The following is a 17,809-nucleotide window of genomic DNA, read 5'->3' as shown; positions in this document are numbered from 1 at the left end:
CAGGGGCAGCACAGGTTAGGGTAGCAGGTGTCATAAATAATGGCTGAATGCGATTCAGATGCTTCAGTTTCAGAGCTGTGTTGTTCTTGCATGTTGGCTTCCTGCCACACTGTCATGGCATGCTGGGAAAATCTGAACAGAAGAGAGTGTCCATTGAGCACAATGACACCTGTGCTTTTCATCTGATGTGAAACGCTCCAACCTCAAAGCATGTTGCTTAAAAATACAAATGTGCTGCATGAATATACCCAATAATGAAGCAGGATAAAAATGAAAACACTTTGGCCCCTTATCCATTTACCTGACATGCAAACCCTAGTGTTAGGGGAAAAAATTCTTACTTTTTAGCATCACTAAACACAAATTTATTACAGGGTTTATGTCTCTCTTGGTAAATTACTTGTGCATAAAATGGAATGGAGTACAGAATATGATAGAAAAACCTTTCCAAAATAAATAGTAAATCAATAATTAACAGTGAAACTTCCTTTTATTTTCACAGACGTCAACACACCACCTCACAATAGCATGTAAAGCCAGAGACAGAGAGAGAGGCTCAAATTCCTCACTTCGGTACTAATCATCACATACTATTTACAAAGGAGCTGCTCGCTTAGTAGCAAAAAGACAGCGCGGAATAAATAGGCTCTACGGCTATTTTACATTAATGTTTAATATAAACAAATACCTGTTTTACAAATTGCACTTGCCGATGGCTGTGAGGTAAAAAAAAAAAAAAAAATCATGGTGAGCTATATAAATACAGTACAGTCACTTCGACAAATGCTTTATGGTTACCTCTTTAACTTATGGGATACCGATTTCCCCTTTATTCTCATCCACATAGACTGCTTATCCGAGAAAGTCAGAAATTAAAAGATAAAAGGGATAAATCACAAGAGGGGATGCGCTCTTTAGATGCGTAAAATCCATTGAATCCTGTTCCTCAGCATGATTTATTATCGACTTTTTGCAGCTGTCCACCAAACTTTAAGGGCGATATGAGCTAATTTGGTAAATCGGAGTCCTGGAGAGATGTGCACAAAAAAACATAAAAGCACTGTTCCATATGCCGGTTTTTAAAAATATGGCTTTGAAATATATTTCTGATAATGTCGCCTGATTTTGGAGTTCACTGGTGCAGAAATAAAAATACAACAACAGTAAAAAAAACAAAAACAAAAACACCCATAAGGTCCTATGGCTCTTGCGCAAAAGTCCGATTTTGGGTCCATTTTGCCATAATCCTCCTCATTCAAACTTTATGATTATTATTTTTTTTTTCCATCACAGTTGTGATTCAGAGTGAGACAGCTTCGTAGTCCCCACCAGACTGCTGTCACTGTTGTCCAAACCGGCGCAGTCCGTCCACATCCCCAACGTGCCGGGCTCCAGCGGGGACACGAACCCGCCGGAGCACCGCGACAGGTCGCAGGAGCTGATGTGCAGCCTGCGGTCGGCTTGCCTCGGGCAGCACAGCAGCCTCTTGAAAGCTTTCCTGAAGTCCGGGCTCCGGCAGTAAATAATGGGATTGAACGCCGAGTTCACGTACCCCAACCAGTTCAGGAACACGAACAGATTCTTGTCCACCACCTCTGCGCAAAACACCCGCACCACGTTGACGATGAAGAAGGGCAGCCAGCACAGGGTGAACGTCCCCATGATGATGCCCAGAGTTTTGAGCGCCTTCTGCTCCCTGAGCGCAAGGATCTTGGACGGCCTCTTTTTGCACTTAGAAGTCAGCCCGGTTAAGGTGTTGTGGAACCTGCCCTCGCACTTGTCGATCTTCCTCAGCTGCTTTTTCGCCTCCCTGTACACGCGCGCGTAAACGAATATCATAACCAGGAGAGGAATGTAAAAAGAAATGATGGACGACGAGATGGCATATGCTCTGTTGGTGACAAAGTCGCAACATTCCGGGTCCTCGTAGCAGGCTGTGTCCACGCTGTCCCTGGACCAGTGCATGAGGATGGGCAGGAAGGAGACCAGCGCGGAGATGGCCCACACTACGCACACCATCGCCTTGGCCCGAGCTTTGGTCAGCAAGCTTTGGTAGCGGAAAGGTGATGTGATGGCCACGTACCTGTCTATGGCGATTACGCACAGGGTCTCGATGCTGGCCGTGACGCACAGCACATCCACGGAGATCCAGAACTCGCAGAAAAAGGAGCCGTACAGCCACGAGCCGCGCACCTCGAGCGCGGCACCGAACGGCACCACCAGCAGCCCCATGATGAGGTCCGCGCTCGCCAGCGACACGATGAACACGTTGGTGAGAGTCTGCAGCCTCTGCGTCTTGGCTATGGCCACGATGACCAGGATATTCCCGAACACGATGCACAGGACGATCAAACCCATCACCACGCTCATCCCCGCCATCCACTGCTCGGACGCGGCTGCGGCTGCGGCAGCGGAGTCCGGCGCGTCGGACGCCTCGCTCCAAGTGCCATTCTGGATGTTCACCGGCGAAGACGCGCCACCGTCCCCCATGACGGGCTGCTGCGCTGTGTGCAGAACCAGGGCGAGTTCATCAAGGCAGCGCAGAGCAGCCGATCCAGTCCACAGCTCTACTCCCGTTGCGCGCCAACTCCATCTGAAGCTGCTGCCGAGCCCTGAGCCTGCTCTGACTGCTGCGCCGGCCAGGACGGCAGAGCGGGCGGTGACATCACTGCTCCTTCTCCACCAATCAGACAGCACACAGAGGCAAACGGTCCCAACTGAGGAGGCACCTGAAGCTCAGAAAATGCACTTAAAAGTCTAATTTTCCCATCGTGTTTTCATGAATAAGCTGAAAGACACTTTAATTAGAAGAGAGAGGAGGATAGTTTTAGAAAGCAGCTCTCCAGCCTCCTACCTGAAGCTGTTCCTGTCTTTTATCTGCCCAGTCTTTGGGAACATGTTGAGCCAAAAATGGAAGGCCCAGAATACACCAGGACATCAAGAACTACAGGGATTTCCCTGTTTTCATCACTTGCCATCCAAAACAAGATTTGTTTTTCCATTTTATATTTTTATTTCTAAGAATACTTTCCCCGGACATGAGGTCAGGCCCAACCACAGATCTGCACTTTGCTTCACAGCAGCTGCATTACATGAAACTTCTTATCTCAAGTTATAAGTCGAGAAAGCTAGAACAGTGTTTGACTCACAGCCAAGCTATTTGTTCTGTGCCTTAGGCAGAAAGAAGGATTCTGGATCAGTTGAGAGTCATTAGGATACTGACACACCGACTGAACAAAGCAGCGACTGAGGCAGAGGAACATCAGGTGTAAACTGGTTGATAGAAAACACACAGCTTATACTTGAAACAAATCAAGCTTACACAAGAAAAGAGGGGCTAAACAAAGCTAGCACTGGGGCTGAGGAAACTTTGTTACATTTAACTGTATTACACAGTGAGTGGAAAGATGCAACAGAATCTGATGTGATTAGCGAGTAAAGAGTTTTTACTTGCAGAATCAGTGTTCAAGCAATAATGAAAAGTCAAAACGCTGTCAGTATGCATGCACATTCTATACATTTTAAAAGAGTTTACAGTCTACAATTGAAAAGCAGCCTTTAATAAACAGAGACCAGGACAGACATCTTGATGATCGCTAAGAGAAAGGATTTGGACGGGCCTTGTGACAGACAGACGGGACAAAAAGATGGACAAGGCCGTGCTCCTCGTTTTGCTGTCCTGTTGCTGGTTCATGAACCCGATGACCCAGGCTGTGACACAACCTGACCCAACATAACAAAACCCACCTTTGTGTCAACATCACTGTGTGGATTTATACCTCAGGCACGCAAAACACCTTTGTGCTGAAAGCGGCTACAGGGTCACCCGGCCTTTACCACTTCGGAAGCTGAAACAATAGCTGTGTACAAAGTTTTTTCTTTTAGGAATTGGTAGCTCCCTGCTGCAGTGATTCCCTACCAGTGGTGCAAATACCTATAAGGTTCACTTTAGCAGTGTAGCAGGGGGATATGTGGAAAATTAGCTCAGCACATCTAAAGAATTGAGGGGACCTGAACAAAACTGAGCAGAAAAGCTAACAGTTAGGCCAAAGTAATGGATAAGAAGCAGAAACGAACAATCAAGAGGAAGGAATTGATTATTAAAATAGATAAATAATGGTAAAAAAAAGTGAATAAATGGGTGAAAATGCTCATAGTTGAACAGTGTGGATGTACAGTGGAAATAGCTAAAACGTGAATGCAATTCAAATAAACAGGTCCAACCAAACTGACCTCTTGATAGTAAAGTAAGATCCAATTTAAAAACACTTTAGATGAACATATTTGAATATTTTACTTACATGGAGTCGATAAAAGGGTTCCTGAGACCATCTGATATGCATGTGGAGAAGCATGAAAAATGTTGGGAACCACTGCCCTACTTTAACAATAATCTTAACCTACATTCAAATTTAGCAGTTTTGGGTTATCGTGTTGCCCAGGAGGCACCTTGGAGGTTTTTCCTGACACCACCACATGTTCTACGCTTTAGGTTGTAATTTTAGTCACGAGGAGTCGAAATCTGTGTTAGTAGGGTACCAATTTTAAAACCAGCCTTCAAAACCGAATCCATTCTCATAAAACGTTTGAGATTTATGCAGCTGTTATTTGTTTAGTCCAGACTAAAAGACAGAAATCCACAACTGTAATTTTATTTCAGAACTTGATTATTAAATGTCAAAACAATCCATGTAACTCTAAAAACTCAACAGCTTTACAAACTCTAAGATTAAACTCTCCACAAGGATCCAAAAGAAGTTGGACTTCTACATGAGAGCTTTAATTATTCTTCATCTACTTCCTGAAAGGTTTGGTCACTAAAAAGACAAAAACTGATTTTTTTCAGTTGAACTAAAGACAGACTTTGTGATTTTTCTGCTCACATGTTGTGTTGTTGTCAATTTACTCTTTCAAATAAATAGCCACCTAACCCCCTGGAAACCAGCGTTTGTCCTGTTTTTGTGTCACTCCTTGGTGACCACAGCCAGTCGTAATGTGTTTTGAGCAACACACCATACTACAATGGTGGTTCAATGATGGTTCTACTATGAAACCAGTTTCACATGTTCAGGTGTTCTTTGTGTGAAAACTCAGAGATTTCAGGTATCAGAAGGTGGTTTTCAACTTTCTTTGTTAACTTTCTGCTTCAACTTTAAACTAAATTTACTTCACTAAGGCAGCCCTCTGGACTTCCAGTAAGCTGTGTTCCTATTGGCTGTTCAGGTGGCTGCTCAGCGTTATCAGGAACACCTGAGCAGCTCACTGTCTTCCTGCTGTGTTTGGTTGCAGTCAAACATTTCCTCTGCTTCTCTTCACTGAACTGGGTTTGGCTCTGTTGCTTTAGTTTGTTTTTTAGGTGTTGGCTTGTAGCTTCCAGCAGTAAAATCCTCTTTAATGTGTTTCTTGGTGAGTTTTAGGGCTTTGTACTGGATAGTTGTCTTTGGTAAATGTGGTTCTTTAGCCACAGTTAGCACGTGGTGCTAATGTGTGCAGTGATTAGTGGATTTGGTGCAGCTGAGTTGTGTCTTTATCTTGGCTGTAGTGAGTCTTTACAGGTTTTTGGTCAGACACATTCTGTATTCTTGTTTGTGAACCGACATTGGTTGTCCAGAAGGTAAGAGTTCCTGTCCTGATTCTGTTTAAAGAGCTTCTCTGGTAGGCTGCAGGAGACTTTAGCGTTTGGGTTGTGCTAGTTTGGTTTTTGTGCGGTTTCATTTGGACAACTATCTTGAGGCCCCTCCATGTGGTTTAGTGAGGTTTTCTGTAACTGTTCTACAAAGCAACCTGCAGCAGAAGAGACTTTTTAGGAAGTTCTGGAGACCAGACTTTAGATCAGCAGAAACATTTGTCAGCAGTTTCAGCAGGAGAAGGTGAGCTTCAGAGTAGAAATGAGGAAATCTTCTTGATCTGTGTGGTGAGGTCCTGTACCAAGAGTTTGAGCAGGTTGTGAAGAGTCTGTTGTTCTTTGGTCTGAAAGCACTGGAAGAGTCGACTCTAAAGGAGAAAACAGGAGATATTGTTGGTTCTTCTGCAACTCTGCAGTTTCCTTAGACTGAATATCAAGTTTATATTTTAAATTAACTGCTGTGTGAGGCCAAGAAGACTTCAAATAAACTCCCTCCATCCCCTGGACACAACAGATTTTATGATGTTCAATCTTTTTTAAAAATGTTTTTGAGTTTGAATCATTATTTTAGCGTAGTTTTTTCTTTTTGTGTGTTTAGTTTTGTCATCTGTGTGAAAGGTTCTAAACAAAGAAAGCTGAATTGATTAACTGACTAACTCATGATTGTGACAGAAGTATTTTTATTGTGATTTAAGGGTTTGTTTCATTTTTAAGGTTGGGGTTAAAATTTTGACAGAAAATTAAAGAAATAAAAAAACAATTAAATCAAAGGAAAAAACATTTAAGACAATAAAACTTAAAAAGAAAGTCAAACATTAAATGCTGTTAAATTATATTAGATAAAATATTTAGATAATTAAACATAAGCTACAAAACATGTAATTATGAAATTAAACATTTTTTCAACAAAAATATTGTTTGTGACTGAAACCAACCTCCTGAGAAATATGGCCGAGATGAGACTTGAGTTAAAAAAAAAATCAAAAACATCAAAAAATAGATGATAAATCCGCAAAAAAAAAAGAAGAATCAATATCTGAGCAAATAGCTCAGGGGGACAAGAGGAGAGACTACCAAGTGGAAGGTAGTAGGTTCAAGACCCACCACTGGCAGTTTTCTTTCTTTGGCTAAGTTTTTCAAAAAATTTAAGAAGGTCCAGGTTGAACTGGCAACCTGCAGCTCCATAGGCCAACCCTTAACTCACTGAGCTATAGACCAGATAAAGAAATATGATTTCTTCGTCCCTTTGACATTGTAGTTTGCAAGTGACCACATGGGTGGAGTCTAGGTGGAGTCAGGGCGGAGAATAGGAGGGGAGATGGGTGGTGGCCTCCTACCTCTACCCCCCACCGTCCCCCTCTACTCCCCCACTGCCCACCACACCTTCCCCCGCCCGACCAGTTTTTTGAAAATCCGAGTCTTGACAGGTTTCCCCGAGTTTCTCGAGTTTCCACCAGGTCGGAGGCAGAACAAGTTGTCATGAAGAGGTGTTAAAGTCGGCGAGGATGGAGGAAGATGACTAGAAGAGCAGGTCTCCATTTCTGTATCATTGCGAGATAGCGGCACAACATCACTAACTATGACAAGTGAGCACTACGTAAGCTGCTTGCTGATGATCACATGATTGCGATTCTACTACAAATTGACCGCTGCAGACCAACTTTTTAAAGAGTTCATCCATCAGAAATCATACAACAACATGCTGCACACACTGAGTACGTTTCTTGTTTTACATAAGTAATGTTATTTATTTCACAAATTATTTTACTTTTCTATGTGAAGTGCTTTGAGATGAGTTATGTTCTGAATTAACAGAACATAATTGAATTAAAAGTGCCTCATGGAAAAGAGGCTACAGAGGATCAGCACCAAAATCCCACTAATAACAACAGCAACGACATGTATTAATGAAATACCAGCAATTTAATCACTTTATAGAAAGGATGAGAATCAGCTTAAGGAATCATTCACAACTTGGCAACACAGACTTTGGGTTATAATGTTTTATGGTGCTTAAGACCTCATATACATTTAAAAAAAAAAACAAGCAACAAACATGTTTAAGTCCAAGTCTGTAGCAAATATTAATTCATAAAGTCATGTCCTGTATTATTTTCTGGAAATTTGTGGTTTTAGCAAAGTGGCAGCAGCTACGTTGTGCCATTTAAAGCGACGCACTGTTGGTTTAATAATAGGATTGCAAAAAGCTGAATAATTGGAAGTTCAGTATATTAGAGTAAGGACTAATTAAGGACAGTGTGCCCTGGATCAATAGTTGTAAATAGTAAAGGCTTCTTTGAGAACTTCTTTGAAGTTATACAGGGATTGATTCTTTGGTCGAGATTAGTTCCAATGAAAACTTTTACCAGCACAACAGGGACACTGTTTGCTGTTGGTTTTACAAATGTATTATGTTGGGTCACATTTTCAACACCGAGAGCATCTCAAATTAAATTTCACAGATTTCAAAATCCGGCACAAAAACTTGCATGAACAAAAGTTTCTTCCTGAATTTGGGCGGAGCGATCCTTTAGGCTGTTCAATCTGAAATAGAAAATACTCATTTTTAGAAGCTGCTCTCAAACACTTCAAAACTAGTTTCAACTTTGCTGATGTGCTGGTGTCTCTTCAAGGCCACATTTATAGCATTTGCACCTCGTTGTTGTAATTCAACTTTTTTTATTTTGCGCGCAGTTGTTCACTTACCTTAACAAAAGCAAAGAGCTCTTGACCACTAAACAGCAGCTGCCTCCCACATATCTTCACGTAGGCTTTTGTGTGGTGGAATAAAGAGAAGCAGAGGAGGTTCAACTTGACTCAGCAGCTTGACCTCGTACGTCAGCGCCGGCACAGAAGTCAAAGGCCAAAGTTGACTTCATTATTTTGAGTGAAGCCCTCCTGTTTAAAGGCAGGTGTCCCAGCTGAGGCAGACAAACTGGTCCGATGTGCACACGTGAAGCTTCAGCAGCTCTATTCATCATTTCACATTCATACGCTGTCACACAGGCTGGGAATACTGGTAATAATTCATCTCTCACAGTGATATGATCTTAATGAAGCCCACTCTGCCAGGATGAACAGTGAATAAATGTTTCTGCAAATTAAAGTGGTGGAAAAAGCTGCGATTTTCTCCTACACTAAGCTCCCATACGCTTTTTCACACGATTTCATAACTCCACTCCAAATGAAATCAATTATCTTGTTCTAAACACACCTTTTTATGAGCAATTAATCCAGCAACAATTAACCAGTGTCAGCTTTGTGCATCATATGAAAGTCATTAGAGGCACAAAGCCCCTGAAATAGCATTGAAAAGCTTTTTTGTGCTGCTGAAAGGAGCTCGCGGAGGCACTTATCTGATCACTCAGATCCACAATCCTCATGGCTTACTTAGGGGGCTTTGCTTATTTTTAAATTACCACTCGCTTTAATGCGCAGCTACACCACACAGGGCATCAAAAGGCCCCCTATGTAGCCTATAACCTTTGTTTTATCTCTGTTCATGTGCTGATCTGTGGTGGTGCTCTGAGTGCGGCTGTCCTCTGGCTGCATAGACAGGAGCCAAAATCATGCAGGGTTAATGATGCTGTCAGAGCGATGCCGAGGGAAGCAGCTGAGGGGACGGAGGGATAAGACAGAAGGCGAAGAAAGGAAAAAAAAAAAAGAGGGAGACGGACGCCAAAAATAGCCGCACTTCTGCTGCCTGCATTCCTCTAATGATTTTTTTAAAGTAATTATACGGTTGCTAGATTTATCGTCTTACAGTTAACGTTAAATATTCTTCACGTGTGTAAAGACGGATTCATACTTTAATATGACTTGCTGACACTTGCAGAAGTTTTCAAGAGAAGTTAACCACTTCAACTCTGGATTCATGCAGTGAATTTCATTTAAGTTATTCTAAGATGTTCTGTAGCAACTTTCTTGGTATAAACGTCTGATCTTGCTTTTTGAGCCTGGAAATTTTGGGCTTTTTTGACCTATTTGGACACACAAACATTTGATCCTCTTTGAAACAGTGCCTACAGATAAAGAACGCATTAAATAGACATTCGATCAACACAGACCTATAGTTATCACACCCTTTAGATCCATAAAATTAGAATTGGGAGTCTCAGATTAGGTGTAAAGGATTAGAGCCTCCTTAGGGAGTGACAGGTGGAAGCCATCTTGTTTAAACCTCTGGCATCTAGAGTCTGTTTGCCATTGTGCCAAGATCTTAAAAGCTCTCCGAAGTCCTTCAGAAAAAAAAGGTTTTGGATGCCAATGACTCTGGCAAGGAATTTTAGAAGATCTTCCAATCATTTGAAGCACATGATTCCACTGTGAGGAAAATCATCTACAGATAGGCTGCCAGTTTGTCCAGCACTTACCACCCCCAGCAAATTCAGCTCAAGAGCAGACCATCTGAGAAGCCTCAGAGAACCCCAGAATTTCGTTACAGGAACTGTACGTGACTCTTGCAACAGCTGGTGTTAAAGTGCAAGCATTTATCGCACAAATTTGACCTGCATGGAAGGGGAGCCAGGAAAAAGCCGCTGCAGTCCAAAAAGAGCATTAAAGCAAGACTACAGTCCGCCAGTGAGGTTATACACAAAGAGCAGACCAATAAAAGACAGAGCTTTTTACCCACAGTAACAGCAGACATGTTCAGTGGATACCAAAAATAGCTTTTCAGGAGATTTTTTCTGATTGAAAAGAAATGTGGGGTTATGGAATAGGCTAGTCAAAGGTCAAATTTGAATTCCATTTCAAATCCCCTGACAGTAAGCAATTCATGCAAGAAAACCCTAAAACATCTGAAGGTATTCCGCATAGACGAGTTGTCAAAAACATCCAGACTGGTGGACAATTATGTAAACTGAAGCTATGTAAGAAGTCATTGCTGCTAAACGGGGGCAACGCCAGCTGCAGAAGCCAAAGGTGTACTTACATTGTCCACAGAAGAACATCCATCCATCCTCCGTAGGGTCACGGGGGAGCTGGAGCCTATCCCAGTTGACTTACTGACCAGTCGGTCGGCAGTCTAACGCAGGGCTACACAGAGAGAGTCAAATAACCACGCACTCTCACCTCCGCATGTCTTTGGACTGTGGGAGGAAGTTGGAGAACCTGGTGAGAACCCACGGAGGCACAGGCATAAGATGCAAACTTCACACAGAACGATCCCAGGCCAAAATTTGAAACCATAACCTTTGTCCACAGAAGAACATTACATCTGTTCATATTTTTGTCCAATAAATGATTGAAAATTGGAATTCCTTGTGGTGTTATTAAAGTACATTTATGAGCGGGTACTGTTTTGGGATCAAATGTTTGCTTGTCCAAATATGTCAAAAAAGAAAAAAAAACATTCCTAGACACACCATTTCCACTGCTCCAAGTACAGACTGTACTCACAGCTTAAAATCATCCACAACACAAGCAGCATTTACTCCTTTTAGACAAACATTTCCCTAAAACCACAATTTAAAAATAAGTCAGCCTTTTCAGATAAGTCAAATTTATTACTTGTGACTTATCATTCATGTTTTCAGTATAAAGTTCGCGGCTGAACGAGCCACACACAGGAAACACTAAAACATTATCGCTTTTAATCTTTTTAGTCTTCAATTTTTCATGTGATTTACTGACATGATAAAAACATAAAAACTATTCTGAATTGACTCTTAAAGTGTATTCCCAACTATAATTGCTTTTAGTTTTGAAAACATTCCGAGAAAGTGAAAGTGCCAAGTTCTAATAATGTTTTCAACAGGAAGTTCGGCTTTTATTAGCTCCCAGAATAATGTTGTTAAAGGCAGCGTTCTCTAAAGACTTCTAAGAACCATTACGTGCGATCTCTCTTAAAATGTTTCACAATCATGGCGTTGACAAGAATTTATGAAAAAACACTCAATGTGTTACTTCAACAACATCTTCAGAGTAGTGCAGGGGGAAAAGTCGAATCTTTAATATTTTTATCAAATCACAGCTACCACCTGCCATCTGAGGCCTTGATAACATCTTAATAACTATCTTTTTTGAATGCTGGTTTGAGAACGTGCTTCCTTTCTTATCATGTCACACAATCTGTGGCCGACATCCTGAAAACACCCTCTGAATGTTAAAGTTAAAACATTGTGTCTTGACCTTATAGGAACATGATTTAAATGAATAAATATCCTTAAAATGCTCTTTTTAAAACTACAGCTTGGTAATGTTAGCCAGTGTTGTGGAGACATTTTGTACTAGCCTGGCCGTTCTTGATCAAATTCAGTGTGTTGACTCATTATTCTCTGCAAAATTGTATTAGATCCACACTGTTTTTCTTTGCAATCACCGTGTTCGAATTTTTCTAGCTTGGGCAGCGGCTTTGGGTTATTAAAAAAAATAAAAAATTTAAATTTAAAATGGGCAGAAAAACAATAAAATAACAATTTGTTCCTACAAAAAACTATCATAAAGGAGTTGTTTTGTATTTTTGATAGTGACTTCTTGCATAGTCACACAGCCACTTGTCATTACAGACTGAGAAACCTGCATGAGGCTGTTTTCACCCCAATTCATTGTAAACGTGCACATTTGCTTATGTAAAGCTGCCATTTGGGAGCAAAACATGATGAGGCTGAGTTTTCTTTAGCAATGAGAGAAAAAAAATGCGGGTCTCTTGTAAAAGGAATGAGACTAATGAAAGGTATTTAGTGCACATTGCAAACAGGAAGAACATTCATCTGAGGTGAGCTCACATCTAACCCGGGGTGGTGACAAATCTATAGTGGGAGTGAGCTCATTAGTGCAACTCGCATAGCAGACATGCAGTAATTCAATTTATTAATGGATCAAAAGAAGCCACACTGTAAAAAAAAATGCTCACAAATTATACGGTGTAAAACTGTCAAACCAGGACAGTAAAAATCTGTGAACTCTAACACAGTTTGACAAAGTTTACTTAACACAGAATCACCCTAAATAGGCTAATCAGGAGGAAACTGTATGCTGTCATATGTTTAACATCAATACTGTAATTTTTGCATTTACTTCTCAAAAAGAATACCAGTTTTCAGAGTTTCTACTGACAATGGAAACATGGCATATTTTTGACAAGTAACATGGTGATTTTTGCATTTATTTCATGTAAAAAAAATAGTTTGGACATGTCAAATTGATGAATGCACATATGGTTTAATATTTACGACAGCTACAACTGGAATGTTTGCTAAAAATACACATATTAAAAGTTAAATACACTAACTATTGTGCTGATAATGGAAAAAAAAAACGTTGCAATATTGATAATAGATCACACAAATTTCATTTTATATGGTGTTTTTATGTAAATTTTCATGGACAACTAAAATTTTAGGTGAAAATTTTACAACAAAATGTGGAACAAAGCACATTTTTTAATGATAAAATCAACCGTATCAAGACATTCCTTTACCATAAATGATTTTATGGAAGTGTTCTGGAAACCACAGCTGCCAGAATTTTACCGTAAATATACCTTTTTTTTTTTTTTTTTTTTACAGTGTATGTTAAATTACCTGATCCGCAAAGGCTGGAAATATGTAAAGACAGACGGAGAAATGTTTCAAGGACTGGCAGCTATGTGGTTAAAGTCTCTACAGAATACCTGCTATCCTTCAACACATTGCACGCACACAAACCAGACTAGATAAAAAATGCTTTATTAGTTTTTCCTTGCTCTGCTGCATCTTAAAGTGCAGCATTAAGCGTCAAGAAGGTCCTCTTGTAGTGAAGAGCACGCTAAAAGGGCTCCAAAAAAGCAAGACAAGAAATCAAGTGAGATTTGGAAAACAATATCAGGAACTTAATGCCCGCCAGCAGCCACTCAAGCCTATTACTGCTCATTAAGAAATGCCAGAGGGATAACAGAGCTGAGGAAACACGCAGGCATTACTTCTGCAGTTCATTTGAAATAAATAACTTGTGGGAATAAAAAGAAAAACCTCACAACTATATTGTTATTGCTTCTGATACAGCTAAAGTGTCGTCAATTTACACCATCCGTACAGTACGACAGCCTCTTTCCAAGGCACTTGGACCGGGAGATCGAAACCAAATAATGCAATCTGACGGACACAATTATGTTAGGAGACATGATGGCAGCGGTGATAATCAAAACACTCGCTGGCCCGTCTCTGACAACAGCTCATAACTTTGAAAACCAATAAGGGAAAATGACAATAACAGCGTCCACATTATCATATTGTGTTACACAACAGAAACCCGTGATGTGGTGCATCGGATCATTATTAGAGCAGCTCTTTCATATTATGTTCCCTTTGTGGAGCAGATATGAAGTGTATAAATGCGCGATAGAGGGGCTTTTAATGAGACTTTGTTTTCTTAATACAATATCCCACAGTGTTCAGAGCAGAGCAGCGGCGGTGTCATCAGTTCGAGAGAGGCTGCTGCTCCTTATCAAGACAGGCACTTTATTCATTACTTAGATAACAGCCATATTTTAGGGGCTAAATCAAAAGGGCTCCTTGTGTCAGGAATAATTATAATCAGAAGCACAATCAGTCATAGAGAGAGCAGAGATGCAGCGAAGACTCGGGCTACGACTGGAACTCCTTAGCGAGTTAAGATACTTCAGTCTTTAGACAAATAATCAATTGGAAACTGATTACAGTGAACCATAAAAATAAACCCCACATGTACACAAAGAAATACACAAAATACAAAGTGAAAAGGTTAAATAATGCATAGATAAGTTCTCATAAATCTATTATGGCATAAAGTTCATAAGCTTTCATTTTCCACCAGCTCTTTCAATGGGCAGAGACTAAGTGAAAGATTGGACATTGTTGTTTCCGATCCCACTAATCCCCATGAAAGCCTCTTGTGATAACATTTCTTTAGAGAAACTGGCCGTAACTTAATACGCGATTATCGACAGACTAAAACTGAATTACACATCAGTGCTGTTAAACGTCCCTTTTCTTAATTCCTACTATTGTTGCTCATCATAATATTTTAATGAGAACTGGTTTCAGAGAACGCAAAAAACTTTAACTAAGCTGTGATTATATCATTCAGATGTAAACCACGTCTGTGAAATTCACAGTGGTCTCACAGTCGAGGTAAAAATATAAAGCTGATCAGAGGTTTGGGCTTTTTCAGTGTTTCAAAGTAGGCTAAGTTTCCCAAAACAGAATTTAAATGATCATTTCTGTCAATCACTCACACAAACACCTCCACCAGTCAATTAAATAATCATAATTTCGTCGGTTTCTCATTAAAAACAAAGACTCTCTGACTTGTGGCAGTGTTTTTTAAGTAAGAGGGTACCGTGGAGTGCAAATTTTTCATCAACAAAACACTACTGCATTAGTAATGAGGACATTTTCTTACCGTTTGTGCAGCCTGTCCTCAGAAGAGTTTGGTACATAAATATTCTGATACAGATGCTAATTATTAGGCTGCTGCTGTATTTGCTGCGCAGCTTTATAAGATGTTTAGTGATGCCACTATTTGCATTCCTGTCAATAAATGTCGCACACAGTAAAGAACATTACAGTGCTGATGCGTTTTGTTTTATGGAAAGGGCATCTTAGTGGATTGAAATGAAATTCTCCTGAAAATCTGGTTTGCTTGAACTGCATTTTAGTCAGAAGTGACAGCTCCGTCAGAAACAATCTCCCTCCTTCCTTCAGAACAAAACAAGTGCTGGATTTATCCGAGACTGGAGGCTAAACTGACATGTCAACGCAAAGCAAAGCGTGGATTTTGAGGCTGTTCTAACTAAGACAAATAGGTGGTTTTAGAAGGCATGAGACAACGCCACAGTGATCTCGCCCTTTCCGGGATCTGCGCTTATTTGAAGAGGCTGGGAAATCGAGGCCGCTTTCATCATACAGGCTTTACTTGCTTCCGTACAGTAGTAAACCCATATACCTAAAGTGAGGCTTGGATTGCTGTTCGACTCCTTCATAACAGCTGGAAGTTTGGCTGAGATGCTGATGGGCTGCGACAGATCCACGATGCCACCGGTGATCACCTGACTGTTCAGCAGCCACTCGTTACCTATGAAAAAACAGAAGACATTGTCAAAAGGGACAAAATCAACTGTACATATTGTCTATAAAACTGGGTTCTAAGACTCATAAACAAGACAGTACAGTTGTCCTAGCTGCTGCATGAGGCTGTACTTTGACTTAGGTTTGCTTTATTTTGCAATAATTGCAATAATTTTGTCTTTGCTTGCAATACCTTTGAATTAAGTTGTTCATTACCTTGCAATACATTTGTCTTACCTCATAATACTTTTGGTTTGCTTCTAAGGATGCTAATTTTGAACAATTTTCTAAACCAATAGTTTGCCGCCTTAATTGGCAAGTTATCGATTAATCAAAAACATAAAACTCAGCGGACATCATCCTATTTTCTGATTGAGCTGCTTTAAATGCAGTCATATGCTCAACAGACTGCTCCACTACTGCAGACCATCAGCCACTAGCTCATAGGAACACTGTCATAGCCCACTTCAGCTCACCAATAAGATGAGAGCACTGGTTAGTGTTCATTAACAGTCACACGACACTTTCTCATGCTGGCACTTCACTAGATTACCTCTCAGCTTGCCAAAACAGAACTGTGATTTGTCCGATTTTTGCCCCCTGTGGTCGCTACCGTGATAAACAATACGAGCCAACCAGGCACTACAGCTGATCTACAATACATTTTCTGACATCTGATTGTCTTTCATCTACTGCCTTATCAGTTTATGTATTTTTAATTGGTTAAATTACCAACACAATTAATCAATTACAAATTAATCATTTACACTCCACTTACCTTGCAATAAGTTTTACATTCAATTGCAATAAATCGTGCGTTGCCGGGCAAATACTTTTGCATTGCCTCGCAATAATCTTTGGTATATTTTCTGGAATATTCTCTGTAGCATAAAAGATTAAACCCCAGCAGCAACCAAAGTCAATACATTAACCAAATCTAGCCTCAGGTACACCATCGCAGCCATTCAGAGCAGCCACACATGGATACCATCAGAGAGGGAAAATTAATATCGAGCCACAAATGCATCACGTAAACATAATCTCTCCTCTCTGCAGTGTCTGCAGAGTGTTTCACTAAAGTGGCAGCTTATCATGACTGGCCCGACACACCAAGTGCTCATATGAATCAGAAGAACTGTAAAGCACAATGTGAGAAAGTAAATAAAAAATTCTCGTACTAATGCCCGCATGCTAACATGCTAACAATGACCATGCTCATGCTAGGCAAGTACAATGTTCACCACATTCATCATGTAATGCAGGTCAGTATTTGCTTATTAACACTGACCAAAATCTACAGCAAAGGCAGGTGGGATTGTTATGAATTTTGCAAGTATTTTGTCATAAACTAAAGTCATCAAAGGGCTACAAAAAAAACAATACAAACAAAACAATAAAAAAAGGTTTAAGTGATCAACAACTGCAATTCATCCTGAGTGTGCCATTAATACCTAAACCAAATGTTTCTGGAACATTTCACTCAAATCCACCAGAATTAAGCTACTAGATGAAAAGTCAAATCATCAAAGTCATCATGATACAACCTCCGGGCACGATGAATGTCATGGCAGTGTGGCCAAAAGTTATAGATACAGAGTAGAATAAATATTCCTTCTAAAAACAAACTTGGCAGCCCACCGACAGACCCTTCCCCAGGGATTCACTGCCAGCATGGATGAAAACAAGATCAGTGCATAGTTTGGAAATATATCCATCTCATTTCTGCTATACTCTGAAAGAGCAGAAGTGTTTGTGTGAGAATGTCTGCCTGACATCCAGATTTATTGCTGAGTGTGGCTTAGCGCAGCCTCGGTGCTGGATGGCCTCGAGCGTGAGCTTTACACAGCATCAGCAAACAGTGTCCTCTGAAACAGTAGTCCCAACTTACTTTTGTAAATCAGATGAAGTCAGGGTGAGGACATTCATTTTCTGAAACAATTGGGATATTTTTAGATGCAAACTCACATCTAAAGAGACATGGCCACTGGAAGATAAATGAAAGTCGAAAAAGAAAAGCCTACATTTTCAACTGTGAGAAAACTTCACGCTAGAGAGGGAACGAAATCCATGCCAGCAGTGATTAATGAAGCTGATGCCTAACATAAGGTCCCAGGGAAGCCATTTCTAAAAAGCCACTAAAAAACAATTTAGATTC

The 17,809-nt window shown here is 40.5% G+C and overlaps 2 protein-coding genes across 2 annotated transcripts in view; both read right to left on the bottom strand.

The window, feature by feature from the left end:
- Positions 1-471: 471 nt before the first annotated feature.
- On the bottom strand, positions 472-2,643 carry adrb1 (adrenoceptor beta 1). The gene has a single exon (XM_022196040.2). The coding sequence runs from the start codon at positions 2,488-2,490 to the stop codon at positions 1,288-1,290; it is 1,203 nt and encodes a 400-aa protein (XP_022051732.1). The 5' UTR covers positions 2,491-2,643; the 3' UTR covers positions 472-1,287.
- A 10,637-nt stretch (positions 2,644-13,280) lies between these two features.
- nhlrc2 (NHL repeat containing 2) overlaps positions 13,281-17,809 on the bottom strand; it is a 31,177-nt gene continuing 26,648 nt past the window's right edge. Inside the window, exon 12 of the mRNA XM_022196041.2 lies at positions 13,281-15,661. Coding sequence (XP_022051733.1) covers positions 15,399-15,661 — 263 coding nt within the window. The 3' untranslated portion in view covers positions 13,281-15,398. The remainder of the gene's footprint in view (positions 15,662-17,809) is intronic.

The sequence above is a fragment of the Acanthochromis polyacanthus genome, chromosome 19 (assembly GCF_021347895.1).
Source record: "Acanthochromis polyacanthus isolate Apoly-LR-REF ecotype Palm Island chromosome 19, KAUST_Apoly_ChrSc, whole genome shotgun sequence".
In the NCBI taxonomy this organism is placed as follows: Eukaryota; Metazoa; Chordata; class Actinopteri; family Pomacentridae; genus Acanthochromis; species Acanthochromis polyacanthus.
Note: the sequence above shows the minus strand (reverse complement) of the source record. Positions and strands in the feature narration are given on the sequence as shown.

What these genes read in the sequence shown, in the direction of transcription:
- adrb1 (XM_022196040.2), bottom strand. Translation starts at nt 2,490, where the DNA reads ATGGGGGACGGTGGCGCGTCTTCGCCGGTGAACATCCAGAATGGCACT.